We start from the raw sequence: 19,863 nt of genomic DNA, 5'->3' as shown, positions 1-19,863 counted from the left end.
AGAAAAGTCCAGCCCACAGGCCCTTGCTTGGGCTCCACTCTCTGCCTCTAAACTCTTAGGGAACTTTGAGGCAAAGGGCCCTGCTCTCTGGCTGAGGACATGTCCTAGAAGTCTGGCTCTGGGAGTTCCAGAAACCAGGAGTCATGGACAAAGCCCAGATGGAGGGTAGCAGTCAGCTGATTAATCGAACAGATAGGGATACTCAGACAAATGAGAAGTCACTTGCCCAACGTCATACAATGTCATGCAGTAACTCAGTGACAGAGCCAGGGCTGGAATTCAAGCATCTTGACCTCCTGTCCTCAGCAGCTTCCTAGCAAATCTCTAGGCTATAGCCTTAGATTAGAATCACAGAATGCAGAGTTCCCATTGTGGCGCAGTGGAAACAAATCCGACTAGGAACCATGAGGTTGCGGGTTCAATCCCTGGCCTCACTCAGTGGGTTGAGGATCTGGAGTTGCCATGAGTTGTGGTGTAGGTTGCAGACGGGGCTTGGATGTGGTGCTGCTGTGGCTGTGACTGTGGCTGTAGCCAGCAGCAACAGCTCCAATTAGACCCCTAGCCTGGGGAACCTCCACATGCTGCAGGTGCAGCCCTAAAAGGACAAAAGGCAAAAGGCAAAAGGCAAAAAAAAAATCACAGAATGCAAGAGCTAGAATATTTTAGATGTTCCAGTTTTCTAATTTGTAAAGTGGGGAAACTGAGGTCCAGAGAGGGTGAGAGGCTTGCCCAAGGTCATTGAGCAGGCAGCACAGAGCCTGGGGGGCAGGGTCCCAGGGGTCTCCTGCTTCCCGAGCCTGGGCTCTGGTGGGTTGACCGACTCATTCGACTGCAGACCTCTGGTGGAAAAAGATCCACAAGGTCAGTGAAAAGCCAAGGATTCTAGCCCTAGCTCTGTCACTGAGTTACTGCGTGACATTATATGACCTTGGTCCTGACCCTGGGGAAGGATGGGGTCATCTGGCCCACTCTCTGGGGCTACTTTGCAAACCGAGAACCCTCTCAGTTTCTGCGCAACACTGGAGGAATCAGAAATGCCTCTGGAGGGAGTTCCCATTGTGGCTCAGTGGTTAACGAACCCAACTAGTATCCATGAGGATGCGGGGGTTTGATCCCTGGCCTTGCTCAGTGGGTTAAGGATCTGGAGTTATGGTGTAGGTCACAGACATGGCTCTGATCCTGCATTGTTGTGGCTGTGGCACAGGCCAGTAGCTACAGCTCTGATTTGACCCCTAGCATAGGAACCTCCATATGCCACAGGTGCGGCCCTAAAAAAAAAAAAAGAAAGAAAGAAAAAGAAACACCTTTGGAGTCTGTTAATGCCATTTCCAATTCACTATAGGGATGGAGAAAATGAGGCTTAGTGGGAGAAGACCTCAGGGTGGTGGGGTTGGGAATCCTGACTTCTAAGACCACATGGGCTGTGATTTTCCACCATGTTATTCTGTCTCTGCTCCCTAGTTAAGGAATTTTTGCCATCACAGAGCAGGTACTGTAGGCAGATGGATTTCCCTCAGGGACAGCCATCACTAAGTCAAGTTATTAGTAAATCCAGGAGGGAAGAGTGGGCCGAGAGGGGTGGGGAGGCTGTGGGCCAGGTTATTTGTTCTCACACCCCAACTTTGAGACCAGGTTTGCCAAAAGCCTCATAAAGCCCCCTATACCCTACTCCCAGGCTGGAGCAAGGCACTGCCCCAGACACCCAGACTCCAGGACACTAAAGGTAGTTTCATAAGCGGTTTGTGTATATCCTGGGTTCACCATGCTGCCACAGGACCACAGACCCCACTCTTGCCCTGACTCACATGTTTGCATTGAAAATGAACCTCCAGTTTCATCGAGGCACAATTGTTCAAGGTCATCAGCCTCCTGCAAGGAAAAAAAGCAGTGTTCACCCTGGGTGCCCAAGCCCCAAAGCCTACAGGGCATAGCTTCTGAGACACTCTCAAGATGCCAGCCAATGCTCCATGTGTCCAAGACATCAATACTTCTCCCAAGTCCCCATGTTCATGAAGGTTGCAGACATGATGCTGGGTAGATTATGGCCTCTGGAAACTTATAGATTATCATGACCTCTGGAAAAAAACACTGCGGACAGGACACATTCAAGAACAGAGTAGTGTTGGGGGAAATAACAATAAAAAACAAATTAAAAAAAAAAGAACCTACCAAAAAAAAAAAAAAAGAGAGAGAGAAGAAGAACAGAGTAGACAGACAGCACAGCGGGCACAGAGAGGGTGGGACAATTTCCACGAAGGCAGGGGGTGCAGTCAAAGAAGGTTTCCTGAAGAACAGAAATAGAATTCAGAGGGAGAGAGAAACAGGGACTCCTATCCCAGGCAGTATGTGTATGAGGGAAGGATTTAGGCTGATAAGGTTGATCAAAGCCAGGTTGCAACAGGCCTTGGGTGTCATGCTAAAACAAAAGTTCTGACTTCTCCCAGAAGATGGTGACACACTGGATGCAGGGGAGTGCCCACTGGGAAGCTGAATCCAGTAGCTGTAGAGAGGTTGGATCAGAGCAGGAGTGGGGATGCAGAGCCAGAAGGCAGGAAGGCCAGTTAGGAGGCCACTGTAATGGATCCAAGAAGTCGTGGTTCGGCCCCAAACAAGTAGAGAGTGGACATATCAGAGGGATGTTTGGAGGATCAAACTGAAGGGAGAAAAGAATCAAGGCCATACCTTGGCTTTCTAGCAACTGGGTGGGGGGGGGATGTCACAGACACAGAAGACAGAGTGAACAGTGTGACTGCATCAGATGAGCTTTGTTACATGTAGGGTCCCCCTCTGTTAGAGGAGACAAGGATTGCTTCTTCCCATGAGAAAGCCCCAAGCCAGGCCCTCAGGCTGGCCCTCAGTCCCCCTACCTGCACAGGGCCCCCAAAGAGTCCTCGTCCAGAAAACTGTGGTCTTTCTTCACAGAGCCAATATCCAGGGGAAACGAACCTTCTGTATGGCAGAGAAAAGCCAAGATGAGTCAAGGGTGGTAGGTCAGAAACTCAGCACCAGAGATCCCTGAGCAAGCAAAGGGAAGCCAGGGAAGCAGGGAGGCAGGCCTTTGAGCATTGAGCAGGAGGAGAAAGGCTTCAGTGAAGGAGGGGCCTGGGGAACTTGCAGTTGGCCATGGGGGCGGGGGGCAGGTCAGGGAGAGGCCAGGAGGGTCTGGCTGGACGAGAGGACCCATCAAGGCCCATGGAGGACAGCAGGCCCAAGGTCCCTGGTGGCTGTCAAGAGCCCACCTGGGTCCCTCCAGTCCCCTCTGTATCATGGGCTGCTTGGACAGGGACCTTCTCTTGAGGCCCAAGGTGAATGGTGGGGAACAGGAAGAGGACCATCCAAACAGTGCCCCACTTCCCCTGCTGCTCAGAGCAAGGGTGCCTGCTCCCCCAGGTTTAGGGAGGGGAGGGAAGAGAAAGGAGTCGGGGAAGAGGAGAGAGCATCACTTGAAAGCCCACACCTTTCTGCCTTCCTGGTAAAACAAGCCCATGGACTCATTTACTAATATTAACTGAGCAAGGACTTTGTCCCAGGCACTGAGGATACAGCTGTGAATGAGACAAAAAAAAAAATGATCCATGCCTTAGGAGGTCACATTCTCAGGAGGGCAAGAGACAGTAACAATATATGAGAACAGCAAAGTATACAGTTACAAATGCTAGTAAAGACATGAGCCAGGGCCACAGGGTAGAGGCCTCGCTTGTGAGGACAGTGGCTTCTGAATTGAGCCCTGAAAAGCTAGAAGGGGCCTGGGAGAAGGTCTCAGGCAGGACTAAAACTAAGGCTCCAAGAAGGGCAAGAGCCTGGTATGAGCGAGTTGTAGAAAAGAGCCTGGAACGTAGTGAGCAAAGTGGAGAGGGATTTATTGGAAGCTGGGTCTCCTCTCGGAACAAAGCGCTGGTGCTCACTTCACTCTGATCGCACTGTGAAGCCTGCGGAGGAGTGACACAGAGCAGAGTAGAGGAGTAACATGATCAGACCTATGCTCACTGGGTCCCTCTAGCTGCTATGCATTCAGAGTAGAGGAGTAACATGATCAGACCTATGCTCACTGGGTCCCTCTAGCTGCTATGCATTCAGAGTAGAGGAGGGTGCACAGGAAGGAGGCTGCAGCACTAGGCCAGGCAAGCAGGTCACACAGTGAGGCAGTGAAGGTGGTAGGAAGTGGATTGAGTCAAGATAGATTCTGGAGGGAGAAGGGACCTGCTGACAGGTTAGATAATTGACAAAGGAAAAGAGGAATGGAGGATGATGCCTGGGTGTGGGGCTTGAGTGGATGGTGGTGCCATCAGAGGGTTACATCTGAGACATCTGTCAGGCACCTGAGCAGAGATAGCAAATTGGGAGTTGAAAAGCTGAATCTGGAGCTTGGGACTAAGGTCTGGACAGAGAGACACTGGGGAGTCATCTGAATATAGGTGGTACTTGGACAAGGATCTCCTAGGAAATAAATGTCAAGAGAAGAGGGGCCAGGACAGAGCCCTGGGACACCCTAACAATTAGCCTCAGTTAGAGGAAGCCCAGTCAGTTAAGGAGACTGAGAGTCAGAGGGACATCCAGGGGAAGAGGGTGTTCCAGGAGCTGAAGTGAGTGGCCAACTGTGCTGAATGCTATTGAGAGATTTAAGTCATGACTGTTAATTGACTCCTGGATTCGACCACACAGAGGTCCCCGGTGAGCTTGACCAGGGCTGTTTTGTTGGTGAGGTAGGGATGCAGCCAGTACAGTGGGGATGTGGGAAGAAGAGGGGAAGTGGAAACAGCAAGTCTGAACAACTCTACAGGAAAACAGAAAAATTAAGGAAAACCGAGAAATCAGGAATGAGGCGTCCTCAGAAACGTCATGAAGAAGTGGCCCCGTTTGAGACAAGGTGCTTTAACACACGGGTGACCCCAGAGCTTGTGAGAGCTGATGAGCGTGCAGGAGAGAGGCCTGTGCAGGAGAGAGGGTGTAACTATAGGAGCAGGGCCAGTGTACACAGCTCCTTGTGTGGCTGGAGAAAAGACCAGACGGCCCCGTTTTCCAGATGAAAAGTGGAGGGATGAGGCAAGTTTTGAGGTGGGGGAGGGGGCGCCATTGAGCGGCCTCACCTTCAAAAAGTTGAGCATACTGGGGGAATCCTGTCGCTCGGAGCCACCCACACGCTTTTTTGGCCTCAGCTTCTAAAAGAGAATGGGGTGGGGGGAGAGACAGGTAGAGAAAGAAGATTAGGGGGTGCTGGTGCCAAGCCAGCCAAATATCTCTCTCTCTCCAGTAGGCAGGCACCTATTGCTATGGTGACCTAGAAATGACAAAAGAAGCACTCCCTGTCACAGCCAGCCACCTCCCCTCCTCCCCCACGTCCCCCAGGGAGCCACCCCCTTCCACATAGACCATCCTAGTCCAGCAAGGAATACAAAATGTTCAATGGCTATTACTCTCTTTGCTATCATCAAAACTAACATTCCCCAGCACTTTGGTAACCAAATCTCATTTAACACACACCATAAGCCTAAGCCGTGCAAAGGATGTTAATATGCCCATTTTACATTTCTCCAAACAGGCTCAGAAAGAAAGAGCTTGTCTACAAGTTTCACACTTGACAAGGTTGCAGTGCTGGGACCGGAGTCCAAGCTCAGTTTGACTCCTGCTTCAGGTTCTGACCCTTTGGACATGGCAGCCTCCCAGATGCTCTTCCTCCTTTACTGATCACCAAGTTCCAGCCCTCCCTCCCCATGGAGACTCCCAGGACTGCCCCTGCTCTTTGCCTTGGCTTGGCCTCTTTGTGGCACAACCCAGTGCTGGTTATCAAGCTGACAATGCTGGCCTATGCGAGCCTTGGTGGGCAATGGCTGGCTTAGCGCCCCACCTCTGCTCTGGCCATGCCTGGCACAGGGTCGAGCATCCTTGCCAACCCCAGTGGAGACTTGCAGCTGGACTGAAGCAACAGAGACCTTCCTGGCCATGGTAGACTGAGTACCTATGAAAGGTTCTGGGACTGCCCAGGCAGCTATCTGTTCCCTACCCACGTGGTACCAGAGAGCAATGGGGCTGGGACCAGGGGACCTGGCATTGTGGCAGTGGGAGAGGAGCGAGAGTCTGTGGCTCAGCAGAGTTGCTGTTTGAACTCTGCCCCCAACATTTCTTCCACTTCCTCAGTGCCTCTGACCAGGGGACTCCAAAGAGACTGACGGGGATTTTCCAAGACAGGAAGAGCTCTCTCTTCCCAGTGCTCTCCATCCTACAAGGAAATCCAAGATGAGGTTGTGGCAGCCAGAAACATCAGTTAAAGGACAAAAAGATATTTCAGAAATGCTGGGTGGGTAGATAAAGGAGGAAAGAATTCGGGAAGGTCCAAGTCAGTCAAAAAATAATAATAATAGGCTCCTCAAGGGTCGCACATTGAGGAGGATTTGAGGGTAAGAATAGAGGGCTCTGCAGCCTCTAGAGCCACTGAGGGCTTTGGTAAATACTGGTGCGTTTCTGAGAGCAAGTGCATCAGTCGCTGCCGCCCTGATGCATCTATCTCTGCATGTAATTGCAGCTGAGTTTGTTCATGTCCAGGATACACGATCAGCATGGGACACACCCCCAGAGGCCCTTCGGTCTGTGCACGTACTTGCACCTGCATCTGTGTGCACGCATGTGTGTTCTACGTTACCACAATTTTCTAACCTATAAAAGAGAACTAGGAATCACCATGACCTCTGAGAGGTACTGGAAAGTGTTTCTTCCCACAGAGCCCAGCTGGCAGTACCTCAGCCTCTCTGGCAGGGGGCAATGCAAGCCCAGAAAAGGATCCGGGTCTCTAGGCCAGTGGTGACCTGGGGATGTGGTAAAAGCAGCCCAAAGGGACTTCACACCGACCCAGATGACATTTAAGGGACATGGCTTTGCTGCTAGGACAACTAAGCCAGCTGTCACAGCCACTTCCCTGCCTTCTTCTCCTACCATGCCCCTGGGAAAAGGTCCTTCCCTGTCTTCAGAGCCCCTCCAGGCAACCAGCTCTGTCTCCCTGTGATTAGGACAAAGGGGAAGTACCAAAGGGGACAAGGTTGGAGTTTCCAGAGTGGCAGGCACAGAAGGAGACAGTGACCCCTCAAGGGCCACTTGGAATGGCCACCCAGGCAAGGGAACCAGTCCCCAGGGACAGGCCTGCATGTCACCCTTGGAGGCCTCTGCAGCCCCCAGTCACTCATGCCTAGATGCAGAACAAGGAGGAAGAGGGGGAGGAGAGAGGCACCTGGCTGCCCTTCCTGAGCCTGAAGGAGATGGGAGAGTATGGTGATAAAATCCTCATCTTAACACATCTGTGCCTTATGTCTGAGCAATGGGGTCAGTGGGAGAGGGGCAGGCTGCCCACTCCCCTAATGCTTGGCAGCAGCCCTGGCCATGGCTGGAAGGAAGGAGACAAGCTCACTCAGGTGGGCACCAATTTTTTTTTCATTCTGACATAGAGCCCTCTAGCCCCTCTTCTATTCAAAGTGTGATCTCTGGACTAGCAGCAGCATCAGTATCACCTGGGAGTTTGTTAGAAAGGCAGAATCCCAGACCTATTGAATAAGAATCCACATTTAACCAGGCCCTTGGGTGATCTGCATGCACATTAAAGTTTGAGACATGCTGGCCTAAATCATCTATCTCAAGGATTTTTCACCCTTGGAAGCCCGTTAGAATCAGGTAGGAACCTTTTCAAAAATACCAATTCCCCCAGGGCCCCATCCCTGGAGGCCAATTTACTTGATCTGTGGTGATACTCTCCAAATTAGTATTTTTTAAGAGCTACAGTATGGGAGTTCCCGTTGTGGCACAGTGGTTAACAAATCCAACTAGGAACCATCAGGTTGAGGGTTCGATCCCTGGCCTCGCTCAGTGGGTTAAGGATCTGGCGTTGCCGTGAGCTGTGGGGTAGGTCACAGACACGGCTCGGATCCCACGTTGCTGTGGCTGTGGCGTAGGCCGGTGGCTACAGCTCCGATTAGACCCCTAGCCTGGGAACTCCATATGCTGTGGGAGCAGCCCTGTAGAAGACAAAAAGACCCTCCCCCCCCCCAAAAAAAAGCTACAGTATGAACATAATGGAAAAGGCCCAAGGGACTTTTCCAAGTCACACAAAGTGTCACAACTGAGACTACGACTGTGATCTTTTAGTTCCATGTCCAGCGCTCTTTTCCACTGCATTATGGCACCTGCCCTCAGATACCAGATAAACAAAGGGCTTAGACCCCAAAGAACTCCAAGCCCCCAAACTTTTTTCTGCCCCTTTTGGTCTAAGCCTGAACTCCAATCCTGGTAAGTCACTAGCTCTCTGACTTTGGGCAAGTTGTTTAACCTCTCTACAACTCAGTATTCTCCTCTGGAAGATGAGAATAACAGAATCCACTTCTAATAGCTACTGAGAGCATTAAACAAAATACTGGAGAGGGAAAAAAAAATCAAGCATTCAACAGATGAGTTCCTGCCCTACCCAAAAGGTCCCAAGGAAAAAAAGAACATGGGAGAAAGAGACCCAGCTAATAGTATGTCTTTCTAGGTCTGGAAAGTAGCTGCATCTATATCACTGGCAGAATTGAAGCCAGATGACTCAGGAAGGTGAGGTTAGGAGGCAGAAGTTTCAAAGAGGCCACAATAGCTCCAAAAGACAAAGGAGCCAAGGGGTTGAAAGCAGGGCTCCGAATGAATCCCCAGGAGCCCTTCCCAGCAGGAATCTGAGGAATGTAATGGATTATTACTTAACAGGATGTCAGGGACACTGGCTCCTGACAATACACCACCTCATGGAGTACAGAGAGGCCGTGAGGCTCCCTCCCAGATAGAGCAGTCAGGGATATACATCTTGGTGATTAAGGACTGAGCTAAGGTGCCTTGCCTTGTTCCTCCCACCTGCTGTCCCAGCTGGGTCCAGGAGTGACCACCCATCCCCAGGAGAGTCAATCCACTTGGTGCTGGGGCCCAAGCAGCCCTGACTGAGGGCTGTCTTATGTGCCTGGTGGGGAGAGTGACACTGGGCAGGCTGAGGCAAGTGACAGAGGAATGTCTTTGGTCCTGCCTCTGTGTCCAGATGTGCAGTCTGCAGCAGTTTCAACAACGACGTTCTACAGGCCATCTGCTGGCCAAGTCCAGGGTGATATGCCAGGACAGGTCAGGGACAGCACTCAGCTGGCACAAACTGGATTCCACTGAGAGTTAATGCCAGACTCTCTCCCTGGGGAAGGACCCAGCTGAGCTGGGGAGGCAGGAGAGTTGAGGGAGGCGACATATTAGGAAGCTCCAGCGTCAAATAGGGCCTTAGAGTCAAGCCCACAGGTCTTCTGAAGAGAGGGTCTAAGAAGGAATAGCTGAACAGCAGCAGTTGGTCTCAGGGGTCAATGACAATATCTACTTCCATATTTCCACAGGCCAGGGTCAGGGATCCTCTTAGCATGGTGCATTTTTCTATGCAGAGAAGGAGAGAATGAGGAGAAAGCGGGGCTTCTGGTTTTGAAAAACACTGTATGAACGAAGAGCTTCCACACCCAGGAAAAAGGCAGCAATGTTTCCCACTGAGGAAATGCATCAATGCCAAAGATGACAACTGAGTTGGAGAAAAAGCTTTTTCCAGTCAAGCAGACTTCCCTGCTTGCTGCCTAAATCATCTTAAGGCAACTTGCTTCGCTGTCTCAGCTTTGGTTTCGGATCTGAGAAGTAGAGACTAACAACTTTCCTGCCTACCTCCAAGGTTACAGTGTGTATCTGGTCAGGTTCTGTCTGGTTTTGAAAGTGGCTATAATGAAAGTCCTCATTACAGAGGTCTGCTTTTGTTAAGACTACTTTGGAGTTCCCATTGTGGCACAGCAGAAACAAATCTGACTAGGAACCATGTGGTTGCAGGTTCGATCCCTGGCCTCGCTCAGTGGGTTAAGGATCCGGAATTGTCGTGAGCTGTGGTGGAGGTCATAGACACGGCTTGGATATGGCATTGCTGTGGCTGTGGTGTAGGCCGGCAACTACAGCTCCGATTCGACCCCTAGCCTGGGAACCTCCATGTGCCACAGGTGCAGCCCTAAAAAGACCAAAACAAAAACAAAAAACCAAAACCAAAACAAAACAAAACCAGTCAAGACTACTTAAACGCAGTCTTTAAGGTTCAGATTGGTTCCTAGGTGTAAAGAAGTGAGAAAAAGAGCTACAAGTGAAGAGAAGGTGACGGGAAAATAAGCTGCCGGAGTTCCAGTCTCACCCAGCCACTTGATTGATTCACTAACCACCCCCTCTTCACACCACTATTGGGAAACTTGAGCCCTTTATGCCTTTTGGTCACCCAGTGGGCTGTGAGAGAGCTGCTCAGGCCTGGGTTCAACCTGCTCCCTCCCAACCAAAGGCTGGCTCAGGCCTAGGGAATCAGGCAAGACCCAGGGCTCAAGACAGGCAATGGGCAAATGTCACAGAAGTCCAGATCAAAGTGCCCTGTTACTATTAGAGCAGTCACCTCTCAACTCGGGCTACACATTATAATCTGGGGAGCTTTAAAATGCCAGTGCCTGGGCTCCAATTAAATCATGACCAATTAAATTAGACTCTCTGGGGATAGAGTTAGTTTTTTGTTTCTTGAGAAGTCTCCAGGTGATTCAAAAACACAGGCTAGAGAACCACTGCCCTAAATGGATGAGGCCAGCTAGAAAGCCACAGGTGTAGGTCTCCGGAAAAATTCTAGCCAGAGGCCACACTCAGGCCCATTCTCATCACTGGCCTGTGTTTTCTCTGGGCCCAGGGAACAGTGATCTGAATGCACACAGTAGGACAGGAGAAGGCATGTCTGCAGTTGTTTGTGAAGGTGCTTTGTTCAGTGTTGGCTTCCTTTCCCTTACTTAGCTGCCTATTTGGAAAGGCATCTCACCAAAGATGGATGTCTCCAAAACAAGGCTTGTTTCAGCGGGTTTTCTCCCACCTTCAGTGAGCACAGGAAGAAGAGCAGGTGCTCAGAGGGATGAAGAGAGACCTGGAATGCCTCCATGTGCCAAGCCAAGTTCCCAAAATGGCCTCTGTGAAGCCCAGCTGGTAGCCAAGGTAGGCAGAGGGGCCGCCTCTCACTCCAGGTTCTGCTGCTACACCTGGAAATGCCAGGTCCTGGCAAACAGCTTCTCAGATCACTTCTCTTGGCTGAGGCAAGTTCCAGTTCCTCCATCCACCCACACTCCTAGGGAGGGGCCCCGCTTGAGGAGGAGGAGATGTTGGCCTTCTAGCAGAGGGCCCATGTCTCAGTTGGCCCAAGTGCTTACAACCGGCTCCTTCCACCCTCCCATAAGGTAACACTAAGGGCCCTTGGCCATGAGAAGCATGCCCACCCAGCCTCAAACCTTGCATCCCTCAGAGGCAATGCTTCATTAGAATTTGTACGAAGGGGCCCTCGAGATAGGTGCTGCAACAGATGACTGCCTGGTCATGCCACCTCTCTCTCTGGAGACTGAGGGAGAAGGGCCTCCATGAGGACCCATACTTAGAGCTGTCATGGATATCAGGCCTGCCAAGACTAATCCTCCTGACCTTGGAGAGGACTTCAATGGAGTCTACCATGCCCTGTCCTCTGGGAAGTCAGGAGCACACATCATCTCTCCAGCTCCTGCTGCTATTAGCTGGAATCACAACTCTAACTAGATTCTTACAAGGGAGGGAGGTGGACAGAGGAAGGGAGATGAGACCAAAATAGCTCTCATCCCACATTCCAACCCTTGCAGGAGGGGTGCTGCAGCAAAGGGCTGCCAAGGTCAAGCAGCCCAGCTTGGCAGTGCTGGACTGTGGCCGGCCTCTGGCTCATTAGGTCGCTGGGTAGAACCCAGGGCCCCTACTGCACCTGTTCAGATGTGAGCCTTGGTCTCATCCAGAGCTACAGTGTGATGCCAAGGCCCTAGGCCCATTTGAGCAGAACTTTTGGAGTCTCCCCATCACAGCTGAGGGACCACCAAGGCAAAGGGCCCAGGAGGATACAGTACCATGGGATTGGGTGGGAACAAAATGAAGCCACCAAATCTTCTTGCTGGCCAGTGGCAGATTCACACATGCAGCCCTCCACTCTAATACCCTTCCCTCCTTAACATGTCATAGCCACAGGCCCATGGGGACTCTCAACCAGAGATAATTTTACCCCCCAGAAGACTCTTGGCAATGTCATGAGACATTCTTAGTCATCACAACTGGGTAAGGATGCTGCTAGCCAGGGATGCTGCCAAACATCCTACAATGCACAGGACACCTCCCACAGTCAAAGAAAGGTTGACTCCAGACCTGAAGTGTCAGACCGTGAGGGGCAGCTTCCACCTTACTGGCAGGCCTTAGGCACCTCCAGATGGCTCCAGCTCACCTTGTGGATGTCCTGAAGAGTGAGGTTAAGAATAGATGCAGTAATCACTGGAGGTCCCTTGCCTTTGGACACAGTGGATCTCTTGCAGGGTCAGCCAGGAAGAGGTGGCAGTTCTTGTTTGGAGTTTTTATGAATATGGAAATTACATAAGGAACCTCCAACTGTGTCACCCCTGTAAAGCTGTGGCCTGAGCTCCAGTATGCAGCTGGAAGTGATGGAGGGTCATGAGAGCCCTGTGGCTACCACAGAGCTCTGGGCCTGCTGGGGCTGCTTGAAAATGTGGGTCAAGAGTCAGCCCAGCCTGTGGTCTCCTAGGCAAGCACTTGATGCATCAGGGCCAAAGAAGGCAGCTGACATTCCTGCCTGGCCCAGAGCCTCCTTGTGACAGTGAAGGTCAAAGCTGCCACCTGCTCTGCTGCAGTGGCTCCATTAGCTTTCTTGCCCTCAGGGGATCCTGCCCCCTACCCTGCCCCAGGTGTTCTGACAGGTCATGGTGACAAGGAAAGACAGGTGTTTTCATAAGCCACGTGCTACTCCATCACCTCTAGTCCCCAGCCTGGAGGCAAGAGGTGCCAGCCTAACCAGTTTGGGGCAGATGGAACTACTCTCCACTGTGGTATGGGTGGAAAGAGTAATGGATCCAAGGTCAGAAGAACTACATTCTGGCCTTAGCTTCATGAGGAATTTATTGGGTGACCTTGGGCAAGTCAGCACCTCTGTCTAAGGTGCCATTTCCCCATTTTCTAATGGCCTCTCAACAAAATATAGACCCAGAAAAAAAGTATGTGTGGTTGGAAGTGGCTGGTTCAGTTGAGAAATGGGGCCTTCTCCTGCATGCTCTCTTCTGGGAGACTTAAGAGAGGACCCTCAAAGGGGCCCAAAAACAAACCCATTTTTCCCTCCCAGCTCTCCTGATTTCCTGTCTCTAAAGGCAACAAACACTGAGGCTTAAACCTCCAGTCAACCCAGTCTGTCCTCTCTCCACTAATGTATTTAGCCACCAAGTTCAATCAATGTTTCCATCCAGTGGTCATGGTTTCCCATGCCCAACCATGCTCTAGGTTCTCATTCCTGGATTACGTCAGCCCTGCAAGTTCCCAGCCTCTAGATTCTCCTTTCAACAGGTCATCCTGCCAGCTTCTTCTCCCAAGAGCCCAGCTCTGACCTGGCCACTCTTCTGCTCTATAACCCAAAGGGTCCCCCACTGCCCACAGCCTAGGACAGACATCAGACTGCTTTCCAGCTCTATACTCTAGACCCAGCCTGACTTGAAGCTGCAACCTCCTATATTATTCAACAAGATGGAGGTCAAACACCCCCTCCCATGTAGCCTTCCTTCCCTGATCTCTCACCAACCCCACCACCCAGCAGCTCAGTTAAATTAAGTGGCCCCGTGTACATTTCCATTACCTTCTTGGCAGCACATACCTCTGTCTCCCCCCTTCAACTGGAACTCCAGTGCATTGGGTCCTTTGGGGCTCAGCATCCCCACTACTGTGTGGTATGAGATACTGAATGTTCTGGCAACACCTAGGCAGGAAGTCTTGCTTCCCAACTCAATAGTGTGCAGGCCTTTGACTCCACACCTTCTTCTGGTATCCACACAGCAAGGACACGGAACTGAGCACACACTTGCAATTTAGCAATCTGGCTGAGTGGCAGCATGCCTTGCCCCAGGGCAAAAAGCCTATGCCCAGAGGTGTGAGAAGGGAAAATGAACTCTGCCTGAGAGTGGAGGCATTCTGACCTCAAGGAACACTGAACTCTCCCATCCCAAGCTCCCATGCGGGCATCCAAGCTCACGTCACAGATAGGACATGCGCCATCTCCTGCTTCTTTCTCTGGGCCTGCAAAATTTTGGCACTTGCCCATTTTGACCCTGTGCCACTACTTCTACACCCCCTCCCCCACTTCCTAACCCTATTTCCCTTTCCTTTTGCTGAGGCCAAATATAAACTCCTGGGCAGGAAATGCCTTGCAGGAGCCTGGCCCCACCCTGAGATCCAGAGAAAATTGTCTCTGACAGAAAGGAAGTAGCCCTGAGAGAAGTAGCCTCCTCAGGTGGGGCCTGTTCTCCCTGTGGAAGCCAGCAGACACAAGTCACCCCCCAGAGCCCCACAGCAGCCAAAGGCAGGGCCATGACTCGGAACACAAAGGAGAGGACAGGAGCAGGGGTGACCATGGGCATGCTCAAGCCATGGCATGAGGAAGGGAAGAAGAATCCCAAAGAGCAGCCTAACAGCTGATGAGCATAGAGGTCTGGGGGTACAGTGAGTGGGAAGAGAAACAGACTAGCAATCTGAAGGCTCTTAGTCCTGGCTCTGCTACTTCTCGGCTGTGGCTGTGCTCATTACTGATAATAATATTTATGATACTAAATGTAATCATTAAGAATAATTCATAACAGACACTAATATTTATCGAGTATGTACTTTGTGCCATGCCCTGGGCTAAGCAGGACTTTACACAGATCATTTTGGGTGAGACTTAACTTCTCCATGCCTTGGTGCCCTGATTTGTCAAATAGGGTTATGATCATAGTACCAACAACATGAGGTTTTTGCAAGTATAAAATGCGATAATTATCATACCAGCTGAAGGGTATAAGTTGTCATTATGTCCTAGGCATTACTTTAGGTACTTTTCATATGGTTTATGTCATTGAATCTTCACAACACCCTGTGAGGTAAGTGCTCTGATAATATCTCTGTTTGACAAATGAGAAAACTGAGGCCCAGAGCTATGGAGTAACTTGCCCAAGGTCAGCAGTGAAGAATAGGTGGGCCAAGTTGCAAATCCAGGCGGTCTGGCTCCAGAGTCAGAGCCACTAAGTTAGGCTCCTCCTCATTAAATAGGAGAAATAGCCTAGGCCGTAGACACACACACACACAAAAAAAACATACACCAGGGTTTTTGCTGCCTGAAACCTTAGCCTAAAGTAAGTTCCCAGTAGTGGAGAAGGCACCTGATCATCCCACATCCTCTTTGGTCCCCACAACAACCCTTTCCAAAGCAGGCTTGCTGTGCAAATTGGGAAACTGAGGCTTTGAAAGGTCAACTACCAATGCAGCCAGGAGCCTGCCTAAAATGCACATAGCCCTCCTGTTGAGCTATTCCCATGTCAACCTCCCCAGGCTCTCCTCTCCAAATCCACTCCCCCTTGGTTGTACACTATTCAACTAACATTACCCAAGCACCTACTCTATGCAGGCCCTACAGAAGGCACGAAGGTCTGGAAAACTGAACAAATGCTGAGCTCTTGGCCAGAGCTGCTACCAGGCCCACCCTTCTCAGGGAGGCAGAGGCTAAGATGGACTGTTCCTTGAAGCCCCCCACCCCCAACCCCCAGAGCTTATCTGAAGGCAAGATAACAGAAAATGAGCTTGAAAGCAATGGAGCTGGCAGCTGGTACAGCCTGAGGGAAGGAAGCTTGCAGTACCCAAGAGCCTGGAGGTAGGAACATTGCAGGGAGGACTAGAGCTTCTAGACAAAAGCCCCCCATGTACACATCCAATTTTAGCATGGGCCACACCAGCTGGAAGGCTCACAAAAGTGAATCCAGACCACCTCCTGCCCACCCCTAACCACCCACACCTTCTAAATAATGCAACTTGGTTGTCAAGATAGCTCATTAAAATGTCTCTTCCCCCAAGCCACTTGCCACCCTCAGTGTTGGAAAGTGCTAATCAGGCGAGCCTGCCACCGCCATCAGAACAACCCCCAACTCCTTCCCAAACACCCTCCCCAACCCCACTGCAGCTCTGCTTTAGAGCATCAATACCTAGCCTTTGGTGTTTTCTCTCCTCTGCATCTGTCCAACCCAAGGGGGGCAGGGTGGGGAGGGAGGCAAGGACCTGGGGACTGTCTGTGCAGGAGTGACTGATTGCTGGTGGGTGTAGGGAGCAGTCAGGAGTGGAAGGGAGACTCAAGCCTCAGCTCTTGCCTCCCAGCCAGGCACCTGGGAAAGGGAAGAGGGAAGCATGACAGAGTCACTAAGGGTGTGGGTGGTGGAGTTAGATGGCCTGAGTCTCGATCCCAGCTCCACCACTCCTGAGTCACATGACCTTGGGTAAGTTCTTCCCTGAACCCCTCCTTGCTCGGTTTATTCATGTGTAAAACAGGGGTGATGATAGCAGTACCCGGCTTACCAAATTGTCCTGGAAAATAAGTAAATTCAAATGTGTCAAGAATTGAGAAAAGTTCACTATCATTTTTTGGTGTTATCCTCTTAACACCAAGCCTACTGCAGTATCCTCAGTGCCACTGGAGGCCACTGGAAGGGAGCCCTGTAGGCAGGCATGGCCAGGAGGAGCTTTTCTGGGGGAGGCAGAATCTTAAGTGACAAAACATCCAGAGCTAATGCCCAGGAGGTGGCAGGTTTGAGCACAGCATGTCTCCAGGTCAGTGAGAAATAGAAAAGTGACAAGGTGGCAGAAAGTACTACTCAACAACAATAATGGTGAGAGTGCTATTATATATGATAGATTTCATATTCAGCAACCCTATGAGGTAGATATGTATCTCCTTACAAAATGGAGGCTCATAGAGGTTATATAATCTGCCTAAAGTCACGCAGTGTTGTCTTATATCTGAGCCCTGCTCTTTCACCACAACACTCTCCTGCCCCAGGCACCGTGTGTACAGATCAGGGGGTGTTTTGCTTCAGCTCCACTCTGGCCCCTTTCCCTCATGTCTCTGTTTTTTCCATTTAGAAGGCCCTGCTCAGGTGGGGACTGCGCAGCCCAGATGTTTGGGGCAAAGTGCTTCTCCAGCTCACTGCCCTTACTCCCGCCTGACTTGACCCCAGTTTGGAGCAGAACGACTGGCTGCAAGTGCCTATCTCACACCTCAGACCAGTGTGCCTTTGGCCAGCCCAGATAAAGGACAGGAAATCCTCAGGCAACCTCTTCTGGAGGTCACTCCCTCTGCCATGGGAACCTAGTTGCGGCCTGGGCAGAGGTTCCTCTCTGGTGGGGAAGCTGCCAAGTCAGCCATAGCCGCCTTGGGTGTTGGGCGTGGTTTGGGGGAAACAGGGTGAGCTGAGCGGCAGGAGACTTGGGTTCCAAATCCTCCCTCCACAGACACCTTCCTCCCTCTGGGCCTCAGGTGAGGATCAGCCAGGATCACACTGGGGGGATCACACTGTCTATGGGACTGGGCTGCTCTGAGAACAGAATGGGATCATGGAAGTGAAAGTGCCTTGGAAACTTTAAAGAAATGGGAGGACTCATCAGTGTCATCATCAACTGCTAGAGGAGTGGTGCTGGTGCTTCTCCCTGTCTGATTCACCCTTCTAGGCCCCACTGTGGGCATGGCTCAGACTCATTTCCAGTCTCAGTGCTCCTTAAAATATCCCCTCCCCCACCCCCACCAGCTCAAGAGACAAAAACAAGTAGCGGGAAAGCAGGCTACACAGACAGCCCCCACAGTGCGACACAGTCCACTCATCCGGGTGAGCACTTCCTTGCCTCAGGCTTGTCCTCTGCTGATCAGGACACCAAGAAGAAGGCCCCACCCTCCCAGAGCTCCCCAGTCATGGCAACTAGCTGGACCAGAATGACAAAAGAATCAGACACTACTGTGTGAGGTGTTTGGACCCAGGACTACAGGGGTTCAGAATCTACCTGCTGGAGCCAACAGGAAAAAGATAATGGAGAAGTTTTCTGAGAGTTCAGGTTATAAATAAAAAGGAGAGTGAGGGGCTTCCAGAGCTCCGTTTCCCACCCCCAGAGCCACAAACAGTAGCAAGTGCAGAGGACAGTAACGAGGCTGCAAAGGGGACTGGCCCCAGGTCCCCTGAGGAGCACTTGGAAGAGCTGAGGCTGTATAGTCCCAGAAGAACACAGCAGGACTCGGGTTCTGGCCTCTGGTTCTGTCCTTTAGGTCAGAGAAAACAGCCGGGTCAAGGTGGTCCCAGGGATAGAAATCTCAGGGAGACAGAGTTGAGCTCAACATCAGAAAAAAACTTTTGGAAATTCCGTGGATGCAAGCAACTGCCATAACATACCGCCCTCCCATTTATTGAAGGTGAGTGACTATACAAGCACTCTGAGAGCAAGACCTAAACTTCAGAAGGAGAATTTAAACCCAGTGTCCTCTAAAGGCCCTTCTTCCCCGAGCTCCATCTGCTTCCTACCTCTGGGCTGTTGTAGGAGAAGCATAAAGGTGACCGGAGCTGGCTAGGCCCCCAGCCAGTTCCCACAGAGGCCTGGGATCCCAGGAGCACCTTGGGCTGGTACTACTCAGGGGGAACAGGTCACTTATTAACTTGGGGCTGAAAGGGTCAGAGGGTGGCCACCTGGGACAGACACAAACTGCTCAAAAGCCTGCAGTGAAAGAAAATCCAAGTTGTGGCAGTTCAAGGTCCAGCCAGCCCAAACTGACCAGCCAGCTGCGAGTACTTAGCGAGTATTTAGTGACTGGGCCTGGAAAGATTTGAAGTCAGCTCACCTTTGCCTTGTGTATAAGAAAAAATCCTTGACTGCAAATGTATACTTTTGTGACTAGAAGGCAGCCTGAGATACCACCGAGTCCATGCCATGGGCCTTGCATTTTATTTTATTTTATTTTATTTTATTTTATTTTATTTTATTTTATTTTATTTATTTTATTTTATTTTATTTTATTTTATTTATTTTATTTTATTTTTTGCAAGCAAGCAAAAGTCTTTATTACAGGAAAGCAAACAGCCCCCAGGACAGCTGGAAGGGGAAAGAAGAGCCCCCCCCTCTCTATTGTCTTATAGGGGTTTCTATCCCTTAAAGATGGGGGTGTACCAATGTGGGGTCCAGAGAGATGAGGTTTTCTCCCATTGGCCTTGCCCAATTACCTGTTTCAGTCCTTGTCCAATAGGGCTCTTAGGGGCAGAAATGTCCCATAAGTCTCATGGTTTCTTTGCCGTTTTCTTCCCATAAACTGAGTCATTGAGTGGGGGTTGGGGGGCTTGCATTTTAAAAATTTAGATCCAAAGAAAGCAAATGTCCTTTCTGAAGTCACTCATGGAGAGGCAGCTACAGAGAAGTGCAACCAGAAGCCCAGTTTCCTGACCCCATTGTAGGCCCACAGGGTTCACTAAATGTTGGTTCCTTCTCATTTTGCTGAAACTGCAGAAAATTTCTTATGGTCTAGAGCTTTCTAAACTGGACTTGGGCCCCAGCCTGACCCAACTCCCACTGCTTGTCAAGATACAGGCTCTCTGAGGAAGGCCTCCTCCTCCTCCTACACTACAGAGGCCTCAGGCCTCATGTCCTAGCCTGGTGTGGAGGGACCCATGGCCTTACTGAAAACACACACACACACACACACACACACACACACATACACACACAGCCTCACCCCATCCCCAGTAATGGCAAACCATTTGGATGGGCATTTCTTGCTCTTTTTTGACTTTCAAATTAAAATCAGGGTGTCAACTTCTCCTGGAAACATCTGACCCCCTTCTGACTCCAATGCCTTAAAAAAAAAAAACCTTACCCCACTGCCCATCTGAATCCCTATCAACTCAACTCTCTGCCCCTCTCAATACCACCCAAGCTGCATGTGTGTCC

The 19,863-nt window shown here is 50.8% G+C and overlaps 1 protein-coding gene across 4 annotated transcripts in view; it reads right to left on the bottom strand.

Moving 5' to 3' along the window:
• The window catches only part of STARD8 (StAR related lipid transfer domain containing 8), a 75,687-nt gene that overhangs the window by 8,985 nt on the left and 46,839 nt on the right, over positions 1-19,863 (bottom strand). For 2 of the 4 annotated variants that reach the window (XM_047764415.1, XM_047764417.1), the window contains exons 3-5: positions 5,088-5,159; positions 2,868-2,949; positions 1,806-1,869 (exon numbers count right to left, since the gene is read on the bottom strand). In XM_047764415.1, coding sequence (XP_047620371.1) covers positions 1,806-1,869; positions 2,868-2,949; positions 5,088-5,159 — 218 coding nt within the window. The remainder of the gene's footprint in view (positions 1-1,805; positions 1,870-2,867; positions 2,950-5,087; positions 5,160-19,863) is intronic. The other 2 variants (XM_047764418.1, XM_047764419.1) reach the window with 2 other exon arrangements.

The sequence above is a fragment of the Phacochoerus africanus genome, chromosome X, assembly GCF_016906955.1.
Source record: "Phacochoerus africanus isolate WHEZ1 chromosome X, ROS_Pafr_v1, whole genome shotgun sequence".
Lineage (NCBI taxonomy): Eukaryota > Metazoa > Chordata > Mammalia > Artiodactyla > Suidae > Phacochoerus > Phacochoerus africanus.
Note: the sequence above shows the minus strand (reverse complement) of the source record. Positions and strands in the feature narration are given on the sequence as shown.